General features: G+C 37.5%; 1 protein-coding gene across 3 annotated transcripts in view; it reads right to left on the bottom strand.

Annotated features, from left to right (window-relative positions):
* SMG1 (SMG1 nonsense mediated mRNA decay associated PI3K related kinase) overlaps positions 1–23822 on the bottom strand; it is an 89192-nt gene that overhangs the window by 35831 nt on the left and 29539 nt on the right. For all 3 annotated transcript variants that reach the window (XM_039885433.1, XM_039885431.1, XM_039885432.1), the window contains exons 6-29: positions 23531–23744; positions 21513–21638; positions 21029–21101; positions 20006–20103; positions 18555–18728; positions 16617–16841; positions 15290–15391; positions 14372–14641; positions 12723–12853; positions 12409–12570; positions 11845–11963; positions 11299–11386; positions 11108–11209; positions 10337–10477; positions 9584–9783; positions 9005–9201; positions 8688–8849; positions 7748–7902; positions 6515–6657; positions 6105–6306; positions 2955–3064; positions 2141–2288; positions 1604–1763; positions 773–893 (exon numbers count right to left, since the gene is read on the bottom strand). In XM_039885433.1, coding sequence (XP_039741367.1) covers positions 773–893; positions 1604–1763; positions 2141–2288; positions 2955–3064; positions 6105–6306; positions 6515–6657; positions 7748–7902; positions 8688–8849; positions 9005–9201; positions 9584–9783; positions 10337–10477; positions 11108–11209; positions 11299–11386; positions 11845–11963; positions 12409–12570; positions 12723–12853; positions 14372–14641; positions 15290–15391; positions 16617–16841; positions 18555–18728; positions 20006–20103; positions 21029–21101; positions 21513–21638; positions 23531–23744 — 3623 coding nt within the window. The remainder of the gene's footprint in view (positions 1–772; positions 894–1603; positions 1764–2140; positions 2289–2954; positions 3065–6104; positions 6307–6514; positions 6658–7747; positions 7903–8687; positions 8850–9004; positions 9202–9583; positions 9784–10336; positions 10478–11107; positions 11210–11298; positions 11387–11844; positions 11964–12408; positions 12571–12722; positions 12854–14371; positions 14642–15289; positions 15392–16616; positions 16842–18554; positions 18729–20005; positions 20104–21028; positions 21102–21512; positions 21639–23530; positions 23745–23822) is intronic.

Below are 23822 nucleotides of genomic sequence, written 5' to 3' on the forward strand. Positions count from 1 at the left end.
AGGTGCCAAGATTTGAACACTTTATGAAACAAGATATAGGATGGCCACTATGCAAATGAAGATAGTCAATACCACTCAATCACGAAAATGTAAATAAAACCACAATGAGATAATTCTAAACTCACTCCAGAGACCAAAGTTAAAGACCTGACAATACTCGGGATGTAGACGCCAGAAGGAATGTAAAATGTACAACCACTTTATAAGAAACTCCCAAACTATTTTGAAAGTTAAACCAGAGGAGGACCCAACAACTCCACGCACAGGCACTTACAAGAGAAACACATGCCGACCCAAGATTTGTACGGGAACTTCACAGCAGCATTATACACCACAGGCAAATTTGAAAACAACTCAAATATCCATCAGAGTCAACAGATAAACAAATTGTGGCACAGATGTACAATGGATACTATTTAAAAACTGGAAGGACCACACAATACATGCACCCCAGGTGACCCTTAAAATGCTAAGCAAGAGGAGCCAGACACAAGAAAACATACTTTACGATGATTACATTTATATAAACCTTTAGTAAAGACAAGACTAATCTGTAGTGACAGAAAGCAAATCAGTGGTCGCCTGGGATGGCCAGAAGAGAGAGACAACTCTGAAAGACATAAGGAAACCTTTTGGGGTAAATAAATGTTCTATATTTTTATTTTACTGGTAGCAAAGAAAGGTAAAGACATGTCAGAACTCATGGAACTGTATACTTAAAACGTGTAAATTATATTTTAATAAAGCTATTTTTTTAAAAAAGCATAGTTACCTTTTATTTTCTCCAATAACTGACTCTGGTACATGGTATATCTTAATGCCTGCATCCACGGCCTCACATCGTGCTGTTTACATGAACGCAAAGCTTCACTGAAGAGCGGAATGAGACAGTCCTGCCAAAGAAAAACCAAAACTCTTTCACGTCATCAGCCTCCTTACACGTTTGTGAACTGAGTTAAGTTGCATCGCCATATGATGGCTACTTTGGCTCTGTTCCAGGTTTATCTATTAAATGCTCCTCTTTCTGCAATGTATCTTCTTATTTTAAGTGGAATAGACAACCTAAGAGAAAACCTGTTTTGCCCCTCTTCAAAACTGCTTTTCAGAATATAAGTCAAATTTGTTGATATACTTATCAATAAAGTAGGCACATTAAAAAAATAAGAATATTTCCTATATAAAGCAGAAGCTAAATTACAATAAAATAAACTATTGCTCTTAAACAGATTCTCAAAGATTTTAATTCTCTTGGGAAGGACCCATCTTGGTTAAACTGTACTCTGTATGGGAAGGGGAAGCAGTGTCTTTGTCAAATCTAAAATATAATCTGCCCAAGAGAAATATATTTACATATATTCCTCTTCCAAAAAAAAAGGAAGAGAAAGAAAAAACAATTAAGCAATTAGCGCCCTTGAGATTATATATTTTAGATTCTTCCATCTGCCTTCCACACTTCTCAAAGGAAAATCTGCCTGAAAATGGCATTTTAGATTTCTGGATTTATTAGATTATCCAACAAAAGCTACAAATGCTCTTTTAAAAACTTGAAAATTAGTCTTTGTTAATGTCAAGAATGTCCTGGTAAACACACACATACACATACCTCGGTAGAAAGTCTGTTAGAAACGGTGTTCTCCAGCGCAGAGGAGCAGTACAGCTGTAAGGTGCTCAGCACTGGCAGAGACTGGGAAACTGTCAAAGTGGAAAGTCTCAGCGGTCCAATAGCTATGCGGGATGTCTGCTTCAAGTACTTCACCACATTTCTGAAACAAATACTTATTATTATTCAATAAACAAGATTTCTTAGCTTGTAGCCACTGAAGGGATAGAGGAGTTGGATAAGATGCTTCCATACTGGTCCTCAAAGCAGGGGATGGACAGGGAGCAGCCTGCCTTTTAGTAAAAGGATACAAGCAAATCAGGACATTTGCTTTGGGGATATTTACAATTTTACGTAGTTTCAACCTCAGTATATGTTGGCAAGTGGCATTCACACATCGTACGACTTCTGCAACCAAGACGAAGCTGTCGTGACTAGCACTGCGATGCTCTGGTAACTGCCTCGCCCCATCCCCAAGGACAAACCTGCCCAAGGTCCACATAACATCATGCACATTCACCTCCTCAGCATCCTACTTACTCAGTCACAGACTGCCACTTCTGATCTTGCTCTATGTGGTTCAGGGCAGTTGCCAAACAAACAGAACTTCTCAACAACTGCACTTCAATGGATTTCTGAAGTTCCCTTGGGTCGGGACTTAACATGTTAGGAAGCAGTTTTTTCATATCTACAGAAGTTAAATGGATTCCATTAAGTGAATCTACTTTTAATGTACAAGTGATAAGATATCTGACAGTGTTAAAAAACCACCAACAAAGAATATCTCCTTTCACAATAGGTTCAGCCAGCTGAACACTGTGATGAAGTATTCCTGATGCCTACATAAAAATTACACTCGACGTAAAATTATACCTCGGAACCCCCAAATCAGTTAATTTCGAAGGTTCAAAAAACAGTTAAGTCACTTACTATTTACAGGGGCTAATCTAGACTTACTTTGGCACATCTTGCTAAATCCAGCAAATCAGTGCTGACACAGATTACTCACAATACTAACTTTAGTATAACATTTTACAAAATGTTTCAATTGTGATAAATTAATGAACTACATCAAGATGTCATGCACAAAAAATATTTAAACACTACTTGTACTTTTTCAAGCAAAATAGCTAGATAAGTCTAAGTATTACTACAGCCTTTTTTAGTTTGCTGAATTTTAATTAAACTGTTTTTCATTTGCCAACAGTCTTAAATGTGTTGCTTCACATAGGACTCGGCCCCAAAATAAACATACGATAACTTCCAAATTTCCAGTAAAATATACTAAGGCAAAACATTTTGAGCAACTTATCCATAAAAGTATTTTAAATTTTTAAATTATTATCTCAAATACCTATTTTTTCTTTTGATCCTCCAGCAAGTAGATTGATATTTTCTCCTGGTAACAATTCTAACTGCTCAGTACATTCGACGAATTCTCCAGACTCAAAACTGCTTAGTGATCTGTAATTAAAATATCATTAGCTTGTATTACACCCCATCCAGCCTGCAGAACCATTCAAAAAGATAGAACAAATTCTAGGGAAAGACAGCATGGCTACACAGCATTTTTCTGGTGAAGTTCCTTCCACGTAGACCACCGTTTCATTTTTATTTTGCAGATGTGACTACCACCTTAATGAGCACTAAGACTGGAGTGGCAAACCTGAAAGCAACAGCTATCGGCATTCAGTTAGGCATGCTCACCCCGTCCGCCCCGTGTCTCCTTCCCTTCTGCAGTCTGTTATCTTTGGGGCACCTCCCATAAAGTGACAGCGGGCTTCCGCAGGCTGACGTCAACATCCAGTTCTCCCCAAGCCACTACTAAGCTCCCTACACGGCCTCCCATCACCTAAAGCACGAGGTCTCCTCTGTTATCTCGATCTTATGTCCTGGTCCTGCTTTCATTGCTGATCTCCCTCTTCCTTCTCTACCTTGTCCACCATGTTTCATGGAACCTGTTTCTCTTCTTTCAAAGAATTCTTCCTTTCCGCTTCCTCGCCTTTTCTGAAAATGGTGACACCTATGAGACTCCTTCCTCTGGTCTTGCAGCATCAATGCCAGGATGAGAGACCTCATCGTCCCAGCTCCCCGACTGCTGCTTTGATCCTTCGCCGTGTTCCCTTCCCCATCACAGTTGCTCTCTCATCAGACGACTTACCAGTTTGTCAGTTTTTTCCATTAATCTCTCATTTTTTCCTGTCGCCCTCACTTTGTCACCTCCCTTACATCTGTGTCTGAATCCAGCACCAGAAATGGACATCACCTGACTGTACCATCACTTGACTGCCCCAAGCCTGGATCAATGCAACCACTGGCAGCGCAGGTGAGCTGTAATTACTGGGCACCGATGAACTGTGGAGGCTGGGAGACCCACCCACTTACCCCCTCTGCCACTACAAGGCCTAAGTCTCCTCCAGTGGCAGGTCCCCTCTGCGCCCACTGTGCTCTACATGCCCGCATACTTTTAGCTACTGCCTGCCTCCTCAGGCCAACCCACCACCCACTCCCAAGACGGTCTAAATGGAACTTCGACTGCTTTCCTTGAGGCACAGAAAAGGTGGGATCCAGTTAATCCTGCGATCAATGGTCTCCATCCCAGTTCTATAACTTCTGTGTTCTATTAGCTCCTCCCGCCCCCCGCGGGGGTCTAAAAGAACACTTAATCTCACCAATATTTAAAATAAAAACACAATATTCTCCTCCAGCCACAGCTTCCTCTCCTTGACTCCAAGAAAAACTCACTACCCAATGAACCCAACTACAGTTTTTCACTTTCCAGTTTCTCCTCCACTAATCGGTGGTCGGGCTGAGCTTCTCCTCCTCCTCTTCGGAGCCCTTCCTGGAAGCGTCTCCGGAGCCCCCTGGCTCTCCCAAATTTCCAGCACTTCCTTCCTCAGGGTCCTTGTGTTTTCTTCAATGGCTCCTGCTCCCATCCCTCAACAGATGCTCAAAAGGATTCTGACCTTGGCCCTCCTTCCTTTTCACTCACTCTTCTCCAGAGCCTTATCTGTGATTTGGCGCCTTACGAAGGCTCCGGAGAACGGAGCGTGAAAAGAAAGCAGGCCTTTAATTATCGCCTATATTCTAATGATTCCCAAATCTCTAACTTCGACTTTTCTCTTTAGCTCCAAATCCAATTCTTAACTGCATACTAAACAATCTTATCTGCATGCTCCGTATGCACCTTAAACGTGACTCATTGTTCTGAGTGGTCCTACTTCAATTTATAGCATGTTTTCTCCTCCCTCTACCTTTGCCCACACAGCAATGGTCTGTATGCTTCCGCTTCCGCCCCCGCCCCCGCCCTCCACACTTCCAGTCTCTTCATGACACAGCAGAGTGGACCACTAAGACGATCAAATGCCACAGACGTTCTTTCTATCCCATGAGGAGTCAAAGTCCTTTTCACACTTCACTTGTTTTATTACTTTTTATTTGTTTTTACTAATCTTTCTTAAATGTATGTGTAGCTCACATATATTTCAATGTTTACTACTAGAACTGTTTGGGGTCTTTATTGAGAAGTTCGGTGATGTCTTTGTAACCAGAAATATGACACAGGAACTTAACTCTTGTTAATATCAATTAGACTATGGTAAAATTGGTTTTGTTACACGCTATGCTGAAAAGTCTGTTTCTAAATACGCTAACTGGGCGCTCACTGTATTCAAATCTAATCTAGAAACAAAGCCATCAAATGTGAACCTTTCTAAATAAAGCAGTGACAAACTTCTCTTTACAGAAGCCCCCCTTATCTGCAGTTTTAGTTACCCATGGTAAACAGCAGTCAGAAAATTTTTTTATGAAAAGTTCCAGAAAGAACCCATAAGTTTTAACTGTGCACTGTTCTGAACAGCATGATGAAACCTCACGTCGTCCTGCTCAGGGTGAGGATCACCCTTTTGTCCAGTGCATCTTCACCGTACATGCAACCTGCACGTCGGTCGCTTAGCCGTCTCAGTTACCAACCGGTTTTCATATTGGTTATGAGAGAGACAGGGAGACACAGCGAGAGAGACATCACATTCACGTAACTGTCACAATGGTTCGTTTGCTCTATTTGATGTATTGTTATCTCCTCCTGTGCCTACCTTACTTTTATCACAGCAGCGTATGTATAGGAGGAAAAAGCATAGTATGTACAAGGTTTGGTCCCACCCAGTTTCGGGCACCCACTGGGGGTCTTGGAAAGTATCCCCCGTGGATAAGGGGGGATGACTGCATCTTCATTTTGATTTTAGAACAGGCTCTGAGAATCAATGCCATGACTGTCTCAACAGTTATGAGCATGTTTTCCCACAGCATGAATACTCTCCACTCATCTCACGTTGGTTTCACTGTAGTCATTTTTAGAATGTAGTATTATTAGAATTACGACCATCTTGCAATACTAGATATGACCAATTTTAATATTTTTTGGCCATAAAAGAAGCCTTTAGAAGTTATTGAAAATTTGTTTAACAGGGTTAAGTGTAACTTGTAACTGAAAACACGGCCTTACTTTATGTAGTTGAAATCGGCTTTGAGGTTGAGGGAAGTGCTGCTCGTACTCTTCTTCAGGTCGTGGATGGCATTCTGCCATTCCTGCACAGCGGCCCAGTCGGCAATCGATATGTAGCACTCGCATGCCTTGTTTCCCAAATAATTTATAACCTCAGGGGAAGAGTCAGGTGTTTTGGACAGCACTGTTTTTCTGGAGTCACCTGAGTGAAAATATTATAGGAGGCGGGGGAGTGAGTAGAGGGGAAGAGAGAGCGAGAGAGAGAGAGAGAGAGCGCGCGCGCGCGCGAGCGAGCAAGAGCCATAGCAGTTAAAAATATTTCAAAGAACACAGAAACCTAAAAATACTATGTAAGATCATTAGTACAAACGATTTAATAACAACTTTTTATTTAAATGCTGAATGCTCACCGTTCAGAGCATGTTTGGGGCTGGCGCTGTTTCGCCCAGCATTGGCCAACGTGAGAACAGACTTGTCGAAGCCAGAGATGCAGCAATCGACGCCTGTCATGGCACACAGATGCTCCTGGTACTCCACAGAGGCCTTTTCAAACCTTCAATGCAAATTGAGACAGTCTTATTTTTAAGTTATCCACATATTTCATTTAAAAAAATAGAAAAAATGAATTAATAAACTGAGCTAGACAATGAGTTAATTATTTTGCACGGAGTTGGGGGTGCACAAAACTAGATCTCTTCCTTACAACGAATGAAAATAAATTAGGTTATTAAATGCTAAAACAAGACAGTATAAAATAACTCACAGAAAACACTGGGGTAAGTTTTTGATCTCAATGTGTGCAAAGGCTAAGTAGAAGAATAAATACAAGACAAGAACCTCCAAAGTAATAGCTCTAATGGGATAATAATTTGAAACTTCTGGGTATCAAAAAAGCTCCATCAACTATAAAAACAAATTACAAATCAAGAAATTAGATAGCATCAACAATCTTGGTGTATATTAAAGTCTCACAGATCAATAAAGGAAAAAACGAGACCATGAACACTTAATCTGTGTTTTCAAAAATCGCAAATGGTCAGTGTAAACATATTAAGAAAGTTCTACTATTAATTCTTAATAAAGCAGTATAAAATAAAATGCTTTCACGAATGACGATGGCAGGGTTGTTTCTCAGTGACCCTCAGTATTCACGAAGGTGAGGAGAAGCGATGACTCTCTTGTTGTGGATTTAAACTGAACTATCTTTTCTGTTGGGTAACTTAGCAACAGTATATATCATAAGTCTTAAGGGCTATAGCCTTTCTTCTAGTAAATCGACTTGCAGGAATGAATTCAACAAAAGTAATCACGGCTATGAGCAAAGAACTATGCGCCACCATACATTAAGATCAGTAAAAAACATGAGAAACAACCTTACTGTCCAACAATGAGGGATATTAAATTCTGGTACACTCACAAATAAATACAACTGTGTCATTAAATACCATGTCGTAGAATACTTAACATGGCAAAGTATTTTTTAAAATATTGTCCAATGGAAAAAGCAAAACCACGTGACCAACTGCTGAAATTGAACAAAGCAAGCTGTTTTAACATTTAACTATAATGTTAGCCAGTAATACAAAAGATTTAAACATAAACATAAAGAAATTCTATCACCCATTATCCTCCTTCCGATTTACCTCCCTTCAGCCTGTTGGGCCACTGAGTTAATCCAGAGAAGATTTTTCCCAACAACGGATGACGACCAGACAGCAATTCCCTGTATAGCTTCAGGACAATGAAGTTCACACAGCGCTTCTACCACCATCATAATGGTTACTTCCAATTCATTTCCCTGAAAATGGCATTCGGAAAAATTAACCACAGAAATGAACATCATTCAAATTCAAATCTCTTCTAAATTTACAACTACTGATCACAATCTAACCCTATGTAAAGTCAAATGTACCTACCAATTATGTTTATGACGATGCTATTACATTAGTTAGCTTAGAATTCTGAAAATGTTAGGTGTAGTGTTGCTACAAAAGGTGACTGACAGAACCTTAACAGCGTATGGCTGTTAGCCTTTACAAAGCAAAATATTACCCATTCAAACTGTGGCATCTGTAGGAGTAACACATGACATAAATACAAAGCAAAAATTAAATATAAACAAACATGAATTAAAAGATAATTTCATATCTTTGAATACTGCCTATTAACATTACCTTTATTAGTAAACATTTACTATTTTTGGATTCCAGTTATTTACTGAGCCCACTTACAAGCCAGCACTTTCCCATACATTAATTATTATTATACACTTCTGCATAAGTTATACTTTCCTATACATTATACAATCATAAATTATTATAAAAATGATTTCTTCCATAGATAAATTTCCTAAAACTATCTTTAATGTTCCACCCCTTAAACATAAGTAATACATGTTCTAAGCACAAAATATGATTAGGTGACTTTAGAAGTTATTGCTTGTATAAAATACTGGATCGAAAGCTTTGAAAATGAATAAAAGTTTTAATTTCTTTTACCCATAAATTAAATCATAGCAAAGGAATTAACCCTGAGCTTTGCTGATCAACAGACTTAAAATTAACTCCAAACACACTACTTTACCTGAGATAGATTGGTCTTCATCTCTGTAAGCAAGTCAAAGCCATGTCTCACAGTCACAGCAGGCTGGCCTGCCAACAGTCCAACCCTCATGATGGAGAGTCGGATCCGAGTCAGCCAGTCTTGACAAGTTTGTCGATTGGTATGGAAAAAAGTCCTAATGACCTTTAGAATAAAGAGAAAGTAGGTTCAAATTATAGGTACAGACGTCTCGAGCACACATGTAGCAAATATACGAGTCTGTGATTTCAACTCTGCACACACTGCCAGGTTCAAGTACGAAACTGCTACAATGCAACACAGAGCCCACTGAAACCAACCTTGGGAGGTGATGTCAATGCATTGGCACATCCCTCATATGCATTATACATTAACTTCTCCAGATTTTCCAGATACTGTAGAAGAAGAACAAGCCTAAGCTGGTTGCTACTGTGGCCTTCATCATTGTCTGCTGTTGTCCACTGACTCACATCTTGATCGGGGTTTAATGTGTGAGCTGCGAGACTTCTAATGATACCTAGAAGCAAAGACAATCCCCCAAAATTTAAAAGCAATCTTAAAAAATTCTAGAAGTTCTTAGAGATAATTTCACAAATTCATTTATCAAGGAACTTCTATAAATCCATCGCTTAAAAACAAAATTCTCCACATGAAAGATCTTTCATTTTAAGGGGAAAAATGTTTTCTCCACACAAATCCCCTAAGTTTTTGAACAAAAACAGACAACCACGTTGTTGCCAATAGAATTAGTCAACAAAACCTTATTCTAACATATATAAAGGCCGTCTGGTAAAGCATTAAAGAAAAAAAATCACATAATCTCAAATTTTTTTTAACAAAGATAAATTTCTTAATATAAGACTTGAAAGCATGCACATCCAGTGCACAGAGCCGCTTACCTTCGATTGTCTGGAAGGTGTCCTGTGCTCTGCCCAGCGGGGTTCTCAGCTTGGAAAGGACAGTGAACTGTGCTGCCTCCCAAATCGCCCACTGCCACAGGACAGCGTCTGTCTTTAGGAGATTGCGGGGAATTGTTGATTGGTCGCGCTTGTCCAGTCTCTGGCAGCTATAGAACAATCTTTCTAACCAATTGTCCTTCCTGGGAAAAGCAGTTTCATATTTAACAGACAATGACAACTTCATTTTACTAATAGTAAAAAAACTGCAAAGAGAATGGGAGTAGGAGACTATAACTTTTCCTAGTCCCGAAAGGCAAAACCTGTGAAACTGGGAAGCACTATACCCCCACCTCGCACGGTGAGGAAGTCTTTCACAGCTAAAACAAGATGGGCTTCTGTGTGGATGGATCATTAGGGTAAATGGCTATCAGAATAAAACACTTGCTGCAACTGAGCATCTCCAGAATGTCTGCCCCCAGGCCCCTCCCCGAAGCACTGATGGCTAGGTCAGATTGTTAACTGTCAACCACATTTCATGTCAACCACACTCAATTTCAAAGGCCATTTTTTCTTCCTTCATACGCTATCTTCAAAGCAATGCTTCCTACTAAACACGAAAATAGCCCATTTGAGAAGAATGTTACTTTCTACTCCGCCATCCCTGACATATCCTTTCCTCAAAAGCAGGTGTAGGGTCAAGATATTCAAGTATATCTAAGTTACTTTTCCCCAGGAAAGAGTCAAATGTCTTACCCTGTCCTATGAGAGTTTCCATATAAAATAAAACTAATAACATCAGAGAAATCTTGTGGATGGAATGTGTTACTTGGTGCTTTACTCATGTGACTTCTCAATGCTAAAGAAATTTCTTGAATTTCTGTGTGATTGTTATTGCTGCAGAAAGAAAATAAAGTCATTGTCATCAAAATGTTTTAGTTAAAAGGTTAGTACATACTATAAATGGGTCATTTCCTTACTAACTAAATCTGGAAGTAAAAAATTGAGGCTTTAAAATAGACACGACTTCGAAATCTCAGGTTCTTAAAGCTGCCAAATTAACTTAATCAAAACCAGTAAAGGATTAGAGTTTGGTTTTTCGAATAACTGAACAACGAAGAAGCACATTTTGGCTCTACATGAATTACTCTGTAGTAATTATTGTGAACTTCTCTCTTCAATCACTGAGAAGCACCATTCAAGATGTGACATTAATTCACTAACATAGGCGTCCCCAATCTCTGTGCCGTGTACCAGTATCAGTCTGTGGTCTGTTAGGAACCAGGTCGCACAGCAGGAGGTGAGCGGCAGCTGAGCCAGCAAAGCTTCATCCGTAGCCGCTCCCCAGCGCCAGCATCACCGCCTCAGCTCCACCTCACATCATCGGGCATTAGATTCTCATAGGAGCCCCGGGCCCTGATGCCAAAAAGGTTGGGGGCCGGTGCTCTAATAGATGTGTCTTCTCCTAAACTAAACAAGGCAGTAAAAACACGGTGGAATGCCTCTGCCCCAATACAGCCGTCATACCTCAGGACAACGTCTAAAGGAATAGACTTCAGCAGCTTCCCAAAAGCCTGTCGGATACGAGTCCCACTGTGGACTAGTTGAACACGGCAAACATCAACACACCTATGACAAAATGAAACAGATAAATCAAGTGTGGTAATATTTCCAAGTTATGAGGGCCAGGATCAAGAGACAGGCTCCGCAGTCCCTACCTCTGTAAAAGATCGTCCGGCAGGGAAGAGGACAAAGCGTGCAGACTGCTGCAGGCCTGCAGACAGATATTCACATCCTCCACAAGAGCTATTAAAAATTAAAAGACAGTTACTTTCGGCTTGCCAAGAGTTCACATGCCAGTATGTCATAATCTTCTGAATCCATTCATTCCTTCGACAGTTGAGAGCCTACTGTGGAGTAGGTGCTGCCAGGAATTCTCACTGGCAGTAAGGTTTGGGAAAATGATACATTGAATAAAATCCACTCAAAGTGACGAGGCTTCACCCAAACCTTTTTCTGAGGGAAATTTTAAAAATTTATGAAACATATAAACATTCACGTAAGTTTTAAAATGTGACAATCACTTAAAACTACTTAGTTTTCATATCCTAAGAGCGAAAAAAATTAAGACAGATTATGCATCAGTCATTAAAATAGAGATTATATATCTGAGGTCATGAAAAGTACTCAAGTGACTATCTTTCTCCCATTACCAAAGGTCCCTTTTTAAGAGTTAATAAAATTAAAGAATCACAGAATCTTACTGTTGGCTAAAAGGCCTTTGCAAAATTTATGGAAAGATGGAAGAGAGAATAAAGGTGCGTATGTTTCAGACTTCTTCATTAAAACTGCCACTTCCAAAGCCCAAGTCATTAACAGCTTCCTGAAACACAAAACATACAGTTGATTGTACATTAAAAAGAAAGAAAATCAACTTTAAAAATCTACTCTTCTTACATATTAGTTTTCTTTTGGTTTTTTAAATATCTCAATCAATAAGAAACAAAAATTTAAATGATGGAAATTACTTTGTCAAAAATTGCATGCTTTTTAAGAAAATCTCCTAAACTAGAATAAATTGTAGCAAAGAATGTTTTAAAAATCTCCACAGATTCATTCTTCCATAAAACATTGCGGAGAGGGGTCATATCATTCTTTTGAGAAAAAACAAGAAATCCTACATTAGACAATAAAACCAAATCGTCAAGCGTTTCATAAAAGTGGCTGTACTTGCCTCTTCAAATAAGATAATCTTCATTTCTTATTCTCAAATTATGAAGCCAAATTAATAAGTTTTAGGAAATGTTAATATAAAACATTCTTGTTACCTTGTGTCCTGGTTAAGGTTATCCTTCTTTAGCAATATTCCCAGGAGATTTAAGATAATTGAGAAATGTTTTTTTGTAGCTGTAGTTACGGTGCTAATCACGGCGCCATCGAACAAAGACGGGGACGAAGAACTAAGGCTGCTAGATATAAAGTGATCGTGCCTGGAAGACGAAGTTCGGATTGCCTTTTCAGCTTTTTTTTTTTTTTTTTTTTAAAAGCCACCCCAGAAATCAACATATTCTTAAAATCTGTAAAATCTTTAAAAAATGGAAAAAAAAAAAATTTTTTTTTTCTTAAATAGTTGAAAAAGTACCTGGTACAATGAGAATACAGAGTGTAGAGCACTGCATACTGAATGGCGGGGAAGTGAACAGCCAGGTCACCGTGCACGGTCATCAGATTCCTACTCAGGAGTGCAAAGACAGTTGGAGACAGCGCCCACATCTGGCGACGTACAAGAGAGAGTAAATAGTAAATGTTTGGCTCTTCTAACACATATATGAGCGTAGAGAGTTTATCTTTCTAAATAAAGTATGTCTATACATTCTATAAAATTAAAATATTCAAATTTTAAAACCCAGCACTAAACAAGAGAGTGGCAAACACTATTTCTGAAGACAAGAGAGTATCTTAGACTTTGTGGGCCACATGACACACCTGTTGCCATGTCCAATTCTTTAACTCTAATGCAGTGAGAAAACAGCCATAGACAAAAAATACGAATGAGAATGGCTGTGTCCCAGTAGAACTTTCTTTAAAAAATAAGTAATATTTGGTGATGGCTGCATTCTGTGAATAGACTATAAATCGCTGAATTGTATGTTTTAAATGAGAATTTTATGATATGTAAATTATATCTCAATAAAAGTGTTTTTCAGAGAGAGAGAGAGAGAGAAAACAAGAGAGAGGGAACAGGCAATGAGCAGGATTTGGCCCGTGGGCTGTAGTTTGCTAATCCCTGGCCTAAACAAAGCCCTTTGTACTCTCCAGGGCAGCAGATCATGCTTCCTCAATATTCCATACACTGCAAATGGCAAAGCGCCCAGTCCAATGAGAAAAGGGCTCATCCTGCCACTCTAAGCTGTTTCTGACACTCCATTCCACCTGACTGCCCACCCTTACCCTCTCCTAGTTTCCAGAGCATAAGACATAAACCTCCTCAAATCCGAAAGCCACATGAAGTCTTCAAAAATCAGACTTTAGAGTGGAAAGAAAGAAGAGTCTATGGCGGCCTTCCAATATAAGCCATAAGGAGCGGTGAGGGGGAGGACAGCCATGGAGGGACGCAAGGCAATCTGATCTAACAACATGGGAGAGAGCATACAAGTCTAAACATCAAAGTTGACTTTTCCCTCCCTTATCTCTTAGAAAACATTATCCCTTAGTTATATGCCATTACTTTTTGTTAGAAATACTATTTTTCAATCCTGCAAGATCCAATGGAAGGGAGAAATATACAAACCACAGCAATAATTATAAATCAAAAACAGGGTCCCTTCGAATTTCTTAAAGGAAGGAAATCTTTATTTATTTTTTTCCCAAAGAGAGGCTATATGAATGTTCCCAGGAAGTGGACAGTCAAAAAGTAAAACCATGCATAAGCACTAGCTTTAGTGAAGAGAAAGGAAAAGTACCAGGGAAAGAAGGGGTTGCATATTAAAAGAACTATGCAAATCTGAGCTGTGAAAATTTTCTAGAAGCATGTTAAAGTAAATATAAGAAATTCATAAAAGACATTTTCTTTAAAATAAAACAAATATTTAAAAAGCTTATCAAAGATTGTCATAGAAAAGGAGAGATCTAAACATAATGGCAAGAAAATATTCCTGTTAATTTTCATTATCCGGGAACGTCCTAAATATGACCATTTGTTCTACAGGGATTCTGTAGATGTACTGACGTGATTGTAATGAAATACATGAACATGCAATGAGAAGAGGGTAAAACTAAGTGAAGACTCACCCCAATTAATGAGTTTTTGGCATTTCCGATTGTAGTCAGGGCACTGAGGTCAAATATAACTACAAATTTTGCATTGTCTACATTGAATACATGATTCTTAAAAGCCTCATGTTTTATTTCAGAACAGGCATCAGGAAGTTGCAGACTATGCAGCAGGTTGTTTAGGGCACAAGTCATTTCTCCCAAAATTAATTTATAAGCAGTCTCCAAAACGGGAATATTCTTCAGGCTGAGCACTGCTTGATAAACAGCATGGGCTACAGCAACGACCTTAAAAAGAGAATTTTGGAAAGTGATAATTAAATGGAAAATAAATCTTCTACAATTATATGGAAAATAAATTACTATCTGCATAATAGTAATGTTGCAAATCAACTTAATATGGATAAACTGACTGTACAGAACACTAAAATCTTGAGTCCTAAAAAAACCAACCTACACATATCAGTAAGTCTTCATTTTTTAAAATTTTTTTTCAGTAAGCTTTTTTAAATCTGTAAAGCTTTATTACAGAGAAAGGAAACTCTAAATTAAAACTGGAGATATAAAATTTCTTAAAAGGCCATTTTTTAAAAACAGCCAGTGTCAAAACACATAAACGAACAGCAACTTATTAAGATTGGTTTTCCCACATATACTTTAGAAAGTCTGTTATGGTTTAGACATGGGGTTGACTGAGAAACTAATGATGAAATTTCATTTAGCGTACTTCTGAACAAATTTAATAAAAACAAATGATGAAAATCTGAAACGAGTATCTGGCACATCATTCATCAAAGTGTACAGTGATAATCAACAGATATCAAGTTAGAATCATTATAATCACTATATTCTAAATCAAACATTTATCATTTCATTCAATTTCATTTACGTGGCCTACTAAGCAACATATGTCCAACTCTTCAACATAGCACTTACCTCTTTTTCTTTATGATAACGCAAAAACAGTAGTTTAGATGACGGTATAAACATTTTTTCTACAAATGATGATGGCAGTTTTGTATTTATCTGTTCAACAATCTAAAAGAATGAAATTTTTTTAAATGAGCAATCAAGTCACAAAACAACAAAGAACCTTAAATGCACATTGCTAAGTGAAAGAAGGCAATGTGAAAACCCTACATACTACATGATTCCAACTATGAACTCTGGAAAACACAAAACTATGGAAACGGTAAAAGGATCAGTGGTTGTCATGGGGCTGGAGGGGAAGGAGGGAGAGAAGGAGCAGGTAGAGCACATGGGATTTTTAGGGCAGTGCAACTATTCTGTCTGATACTGTAATGGTAAATACACGGCACTACGCATTTGTCAAAACCCACAGAATGTACGAAACGGAGAGTGAACCATGGACTTTAGTTAATAATAATATGTCAATCTGGCTCATCAATTATAATAACTTTAACACACCAGAGCAAGAAGTTAACAAAAGGGAAAAACTACAGGAGAAGAGAGTATATGAAAACTCTACTTTCTGCTCCATTTTCCTGTAAACTAAAAAACTGCTCTGAAAAACAGTCCATTAATTATATATATAAGCTATATTTTAAGGCCTTAACACTGTAACATTTAAAAATAGTTAGATACCTAAATAGGATATATGTATTTAAACTTACACGCAGGCATTTTTTTACATTGGTCTGGGGAGGTATGAACGTTCTGCAGAAAGTCATGTAGAATTTGCTTTATAATAATCCAGTGGGGGATGTAGGGACAGCGAGGAGGAGGCAGAGTCTAAGGCCTAGATGAAACCATATGGACCATGTGTTTCTAATCATAGAAACTAAGTATTAAGTATTCTGAGATTCATTATATTATTCTATTTTTTTAGTATGCTTAAAAATGTCCACAACAAAAGGTAGAAGGGAAGGAGAATATTTATGGTTAAAAATAAAAACTGTAAAAGAAGTTTCATATGGAAAACAAAGCATAACAGGGGCTTTCAAAATAGCTATCCAGCTCCTTCTTTTATGTAGTGCTTATCAGAAGTATTAGTCTCGCGTGAAGGATGATGCTTCAACCAAAAAAAGCGACAAAAAACAAGTACATCTACACTGAGATGAGCTATCAAACACTAAAAGTAAATAGATACTAGAGCAAAAGCAAACTAGATTATATAAATAAGACTAATGTGCTCGAAAAAACTCTTAAAACAACCAAGACCTTAATTTCTTCCAACTCGATTTAAATTTAAGGGCCTGAATAAACCAACATATTAAAAAGCAACAAAAAAGAATTCACATACCAATGTGAGTAAATTCAAGACTGAGATGATATAATCTGTACCACAAGTCTGGCAATTCTCCAGTTGATCTAATCCATATGTAATGACCATGTCACAATGTATAGTCATGCTAGGATCCAAGCTGCCGAGCAAAACACCAACACACTCATTAGCAGCTGTCAACACAGCCTCAGAAAAAAACACTTGGTTTGCAGCCGTCACACATCTCATTACTCTGTACAGAACCTGCAAATGGGGAAAACAAGCAGCTTTTTAAAAAAATTCACATGCTTCCATGGAGCAAAAACGCATTTTCTATTTAATGCAGTTTCAACTGAACATTAACTGCCTGCCTTGTCAGTAGGCTCTTATGTTCTAGTTCTCAGAGGTTGAATAATAAGGGTATCGTTGGTACAGTACATGAAAACGATCTTGCCTTAAAAATTCTAAAGTACTATTGTGACAGGAAACGGAATTTGCCATCCCTTATTTCCATTTTACCCATTTCCTATGGCCCCAAAGTCACTAAATGGATGGAGCTCAGAACTTTTATAATCATGAAATATCCCAGAACTCAAACAGTAACAGCACGGAAATAATCTGCAATCAGAGTAACTTTCTATAATCTAGCACTTCGGCTTTTGGCAATCAGTCTTTTAAAACTAAGCATCCAAGTCACTTTTAGCTTATAAAAGTCCATATAAGAACGGCTTCTTTTAAAAGAAAGGTATTCTCATTCACAGCATGTAATACCTATATGATTATAAAACCGTACAATTTCCAATCAAAAGTCCCACTAAACTGTAATAGTCAATATTAACGTACTAAATGTCTAATAAAAAGAGCTTGGGGAAAAGAGAACAATTGACACAAAGGTTATTTCCAAAACATCTCTGTAATATTAAACGGTGACTGTGTATAGGTTTAAAAAACCTATGTATAGGTTAAAAAGACCTGAACGACTTTCTGGCCAAGGCCTAAATGACCTTCATAAATGAATATACTTAAAATGTAACTATCCTCAGTTAACTGCCTTTATTTCAACACTGACAGTCATCAGACAAAAACCTTTGAAACAGTAAAAATGAAACAAAAAGATATTAAACCATTTTGATCAGGTTTAAAACATCACCCTGCTGCTTTTAATTATCTTCAAGATCTGACATTTCTGCTCAAATATACAATTAACTTACCCAGAATTACAGATATAATATTGTTTTATCTAGCAACATGTTCAACAAAAATAAATGCTCGCAAAAAAGCTAGAGTTTTGTCCTAACAGTACAATTTTAATCATTTAGATGAAATCTCTTCTGACTGTGTCACACGTGCTTCTCCCCTCATATTCGAGCAGAGTGTAATGACGGGCGTTCATTTCTCACGTCTACTACGCTGAACCACTCACCACACCGTAATATAGTGCAGTTGATGTTGTGGTGCAGGAGTGTGATACTCTAGCTACCTGTTATAACTGGACTCAGATTACTATACATTTTAAGTCCTTCTATCTTTCTATCCTTTGATGTCAGGCTATCAAGTTGTTTCATCCTGTCATGCTCACAGAAAATTACTTTTTGAGGCTTTCCCTATAGTGTGTTATTCTTAATAGGTTAAAAAACTAAAAGGAGACTCAAAAATTCAAAAGCAAAATATTATTATCAAAAAACAAAAGAAGAAGGTTTTTAATGTATGTTTAAAAACAAAAATCTATGAAGGCTCTCCTAAGAGAGAAGTTCATGGACATTTTAAAATTCAGAGTGGCTTTTTTTTTCATGGGGGAAAGGGAGAAATAGGAGGATAGGGTACAACAGGATTCCCAACTTTCCTGGCTATTTCAGAAAGTAGCCAGATCTATACATGCTCAACAAAAGAAGGGTTAATGACAGTTAACCAGGTAAAAAGAAGCGTGTACAATACAAAACCATTTTGCTTTTGAATGATGCCTGGGAAGACACTTACATCCGTCACGTACGCCTCGGTGATCGGAGGGCCCCGAATGGGGCTGAAGCGCTCCCCAATGCTCCTCACCACAGTGCTGAACACCCGGAGAAGCGCCGCCAGCTTCGGTAGTGACACTGACGGAGGAGGTACGTCTTCATCCACTGACTCCCCAGAGGCCACATGGCTGAGGTCCTAGATGTGAAGTCACAGCATTCTTATTAAGCAGGCCACTGCAGAATTAACTTTATAATCGATTTTTACAAATAAAGACAAATTTGTGACTATGAAAAAAGGAAGCATGCATCTAAACATAAAAGTGCATTTTACTTCTATTAAATATTAACCTAAGTAGATTAAGGAAATAATCTCTTGTGCCAAATCAGATAGGGATTGGTTAAAAAGAAATTCTAGTACGTATACTACAGTTATATATAGTTATAAATGGAGCCAGAAACTTTTGCCATTCTTGAACTAGTTTTTGCTAAAATCTCATTTCAGGTATTCTATGAACCACTCAACTCAGTAACAAGCACACCAACATTTTACACAAAGAATGGGGGTGGGGGCGGATTTAAATTTTTTAAGATCTTGTTTACAGATTTATAATCCAGTTGTGGAAATAAGATATACTCAAAAGAAAAAGATTAGCAAAAAATGGGATACTAGAACCAATATAAACCTACATATAATTAAATGCCGAAATAATGGAAGAGAATTAGATCTTACGGACACCAAGGGGAAGTCTCTACAAACTAGAATAGATGGCTTCAGAGAAGCAGATCGGCTTTAAAGGTGGGCTAGGGAAAAAGACGTTCTAGGTATGGAAGCAAAATATTCCCTGGCTTTTTTCTGAAAGGAAGCAAAAAGACTTGTATAACTAAAAGTAGCGAATGCTTGTTGGCGAGAGGTAGCCAAGATATGAAGAAAAAATGAAGCTAAATCTTTATGGGAGTCTTGAACACCCAACAAGAATCATGGCAGACCTGAATAGGGGAAAAACAGAAAGGGATTTCGACAGGAGACGGCAGTTTTAAGCCATGACAGTGGGGCCAGAAAAGCTGAGAACTACTAGCAGAGACTTTGGCAGCACCCTCAAAGTGGCCTCGCGTACTCGTGCACCGTGAAAGTTGGCGGAAACCAAGTCTTGTCCTCCAAAGTCTGACTCGAAATCCTCAATACATGCAAGAGGAAAGGCGTCAGAAGCTTTTACACAATAATTCACCTTGCTTTTTAAGACTATTTTGGTAATGGAAAATAAGAGTAAACTACAGAAAATGTCTTCAGAAAACTACAGCTATCAAGATCATTTCAAGCTTTGCAAAGTTAGCTGCGGAAATAAGATATCCTCAATAATTCTTTCAGTCTCTCCGGTAATTCTGGTAACTTAAAAACATCTGAAAAATTTTTTAATGTTGTTTTGCTTTCTTAACTGAAATTTCAGGAAAGAGCTGAGCTTTCTCTATACGCACCTCAGCATATGCCTCCATGTCCTCTAGAAACTGACCAAGGAGAGTGGTAGAAAATGCAAGATCAGCCACCCAAAACGGCTCCAGGCTCTGCAACCACCCTAAGAATCATAGAAGAAATTGCGATGAGTAGAAAAAGCAAAGAATCTAAGTTAAAAATATATTTAAGTGCCTTATTCTAAAAGGTATCTGGTTTTCAAGTTGCCCACTCTTAAAACATGCCCTATATATCATAAAACTAAGACCACTCACTACCTGTTAAAAGTGCTGATTGTGATTAACTAATGTCTCTTTTAATGCTACAAAAATGAACGTCCTCCAGAAATTAAAATGGCTTAGACTAAAGTGCCACACTCTACCAGCCACCAGCCTGGTTATCTACTTACTCCAGGGCCACACCTAGCCAAGGTGTGCACTCATCTCCCCAGTGGAAATGGCACAGAACCACTCTCACCTGCATATCTTATTTTCAGAAGTTTATTGCACCAAATAAGCTAAGAGAAACTATAGCACCTGGAACAGGCTGAAATGTACAAACGAGTTATGCTAGTCATTCACTGAACTCAGTAAGAAAATGTTTTATCATTTATGACAATTCTCCAAATTAATCCATTTGTTTGATTAATTAAAAATTTTAAAAAAACACAAATCACAAATATCTAGAATCTTCCAGATTACATTTCAAGGTATGACCACTGCAATATCTCCCCTTACCAGCACATGCCACAAATAACTTATTTTATTTATTTTTTTTATTTTTTGCCACAAATAATTTAGTTAAGTCCTTTCAATTTCTCACTGGAACATTACAATCTGTACTTGTACTCTCCCTCTCCACCGCAAAGTATACAACATTCTTTTGAAAAGATAAATTTAGCTAACGAGTAATGTTCATTTATAACGAAATATTTCTGTGAAAGTTATTTTTCTCGCATCATCAAAGAAATAGTTTTAACAGCTGGTCTTTGAAAGACTAGTGCTCCTTCCCACAATATTTATATGACGGGGATTTGCTGAATGACTTACCAGACACCTGCTGTGTGAGTGAAGGTTTCTGAGTATGATCTATATGCCATCCAACTAAGATATCAACTGTATCCTGGATGGAGACAAAGAGAAGGGCACTAAGCATTTCAAGGTCTTATTGCCATTCTACCTGTGGACCATTTCAGAGTAAGAGATTCTAGAAACGGCATCTACGTTCCATACCTACTTGATGTTATACTAACTTAGGAAAGGGAGGGGCATGCCAGGAGAATAATGGAACTTCATTTATTGACAGTGATGAAATGATAGACACTTTTTAAAATATCTCAAGGCATTCGTGTCAGAAAACACAGACAGTATTTTTTTTTTTATTAATAATGCTGCACCTTTCAATCCTGGACCCTCAAACATCATTGATTATACTCAAAGGAGCAAGCAGCTTTGTTTTCGGAATCCCCAGGTCCTCATACATGCAACCAATCCCTCGTCCAATCATCTGAAAAGACGGAGTTGGGAAACTCACCCTAAAATTAGTGCTGAAAATATGAGGGTAACATCGAGCTACCAAAAGAATGCACTTAACACATTTGCAAAGTAATTCTGGTGTATCCACATTTTCAAGAATGGACTGCAGGCTGGTCATTACAAGCTAAAAAATAAAAGTTACAAATCATGAACATTCAACAAAACAGAAAGAAAAGCAAATTAGATTCATTATTTAATAGTGACGATACCCGAATCTGATTCTGACACAAAGAAAATAAATTCTATAGTTTTAGTTCAAAAAAGTTGAAAACATTTCATTCCACTAAGAAATTAGGCTGAAAACAAATACTCTTTCTCTCTTCTTTAATGTCTGTTAACATTATTTCTAACTAGCATGTAAACATTAGACTAAGTGCTCTCTTTAATAACATGGAATGTGATTAAATTTCAAATACAAAAACTAAGATGAGGTTAGGACTATTTTTAAAATACCACAATTACTTTCCAAATCAAAATACAGAACAAATTTTGTACTGTTTTAGCTTTAAAATATTAGTACTTGGCTTCAAACTGGAATGACTTAAGAGAAAATTAGCATGGCCCTAACTCATGAATGACATGCAGGCTCACATTACTACTACATATATATATTTTAAAATAAATATATGGCATACCAATGATAGAAATTTTTGTAGCTGTTAATAACCACTGTTTTCCTAAAAAGGAAAGTTCTTCTTTCCAAGAGTATGTCATAAATATAGAAGAAATGCTAGAATCAGAACCCACTATTGGAACAGCCAATGTTACAATCCAAAACAATCCAAAATAGATGCTAAAACCAGAGTGAAATATTACTAAAATACAGGATATTCAGAAGGTCACATGGTATCATGCTCAGATTAATATCTACAAAATGAGAAAAATAAGCCTTCACAATGGAAAGATCTGGTGGTCATCAACTCAACCAAGTGATCAAACTCCTCATCTTGGAGACTGACAGCCTGAAGCTATGTGCCCGATGGTGTGACATAACAGTAAGTATGAACTTACTCTGAGGTACTGGTGACCAAAATGTCTAAACCAAATCTCATCGGGAAGAAACAATCAGACAACCCGGAAAGTAAGCATTTTACAAAATAAGGGAGACAAAAAGGTAGAGAACTGTTCTTATTGAGAGATTAAAGATATAAAAGATATCTTCGAGGTAACTGTGGAAATCTGAATATGGATTGTATTAAGTAATAAAATTAATTCTCTTAGGTATGATTACATTATTGTCATATAGAATAGCCTATTCTTAGGAGATGCATGTTGAAGCACTATGGAGTGAACTGTCATGATGTGTGTAATTCATTTCCCAACAGTTCAATAAACAAGTGTACATATGAGCAGAAATGAAATAACTGTAGCAAAATGTTCATAAGTGAAAAATCTAGGTAAAGTCTGTTTTCCTGTGGATTCGAAAATTTTCAAAATAAACATTTGGAGAAATGTTCATAATATAAAAACTGTATGCAGAATAAGCTCAATCTGGTGTTGTTTAGTTACAGATAATTTTATTAATCTTTTCCAAATTTTTTTCCATACCTCTATAATCAAGGAAAAATGCATTTTGAAAAAAAGGCAGAATAGAATCAAGTAGGGCTGACATTCATTTATACACAATTATTTTATATCACCTAGAATAAGAATTTTTGACACACTATCAAACCTAAAAGGCTTAGAATAAGTCCTGATGTTCAGTGTTTTTTTCTCCCTTGAAAAATGTGAAGCCCCCTCCCATCCAGCTCTCCTCATGGAGTTCCTATTTTCAAATCTGCAAATGACTCCAGGATTAAGCAAATTCAAAGGAAAGCTTCTAAAAAACTTATTTTAAATTTACCATTGATGTGTATCATTTACTCAAATTCAGAAAGAGGAATTTTATTTACATCATATTTACTACCAGTAAGTACCCCTATTCTGAGTTTCCTTCTTTAAGCTCCCCTCCAAGAACGTGGGTTAAGGGCCATTTTCTTTCCCAGCACACCATCAGTCCCTCCCCCCCATTCTTACCTGCATGACAGATGAAAAGGCTTTCTTTTCTCCTACAGTCTCTAGTGCTTTGTAGGTGGCACATAAGTAGAGGAGTTTAACTTCATCTTTGGCAGATGAGCTAAATTTGCTAAAAATCCATTTGAAGATCTTCTCAGCTTCATAGCTCAGAGAAGCACAAAGAAGGCCAAGACAGCAAGCTCCCTCCTGTCTCAACTCCTGAAGCAATTTGCTACTGCGTTTATTTCAATGCAAACAAAACAAAACACACAAAAAGCTTAAGCTTTCAAAGATGACAGTAATGACACATCTT

Source organism: Pteropus medius, unplaced genomic scaffold (genome assembly GCF_902729225.1).
Source record: "Pteropus medius unplaced genomic scaffold, Ma_sr-lr_union100, whole genome shotgun sequence".
Classification (NCBI taxonomy): domain Eukaryota; kingdom Metazoa; phylum Chordata; class Mammalia; order Chiroptera; family Pteropodidae; genus Pteropus; species Pteropus medius.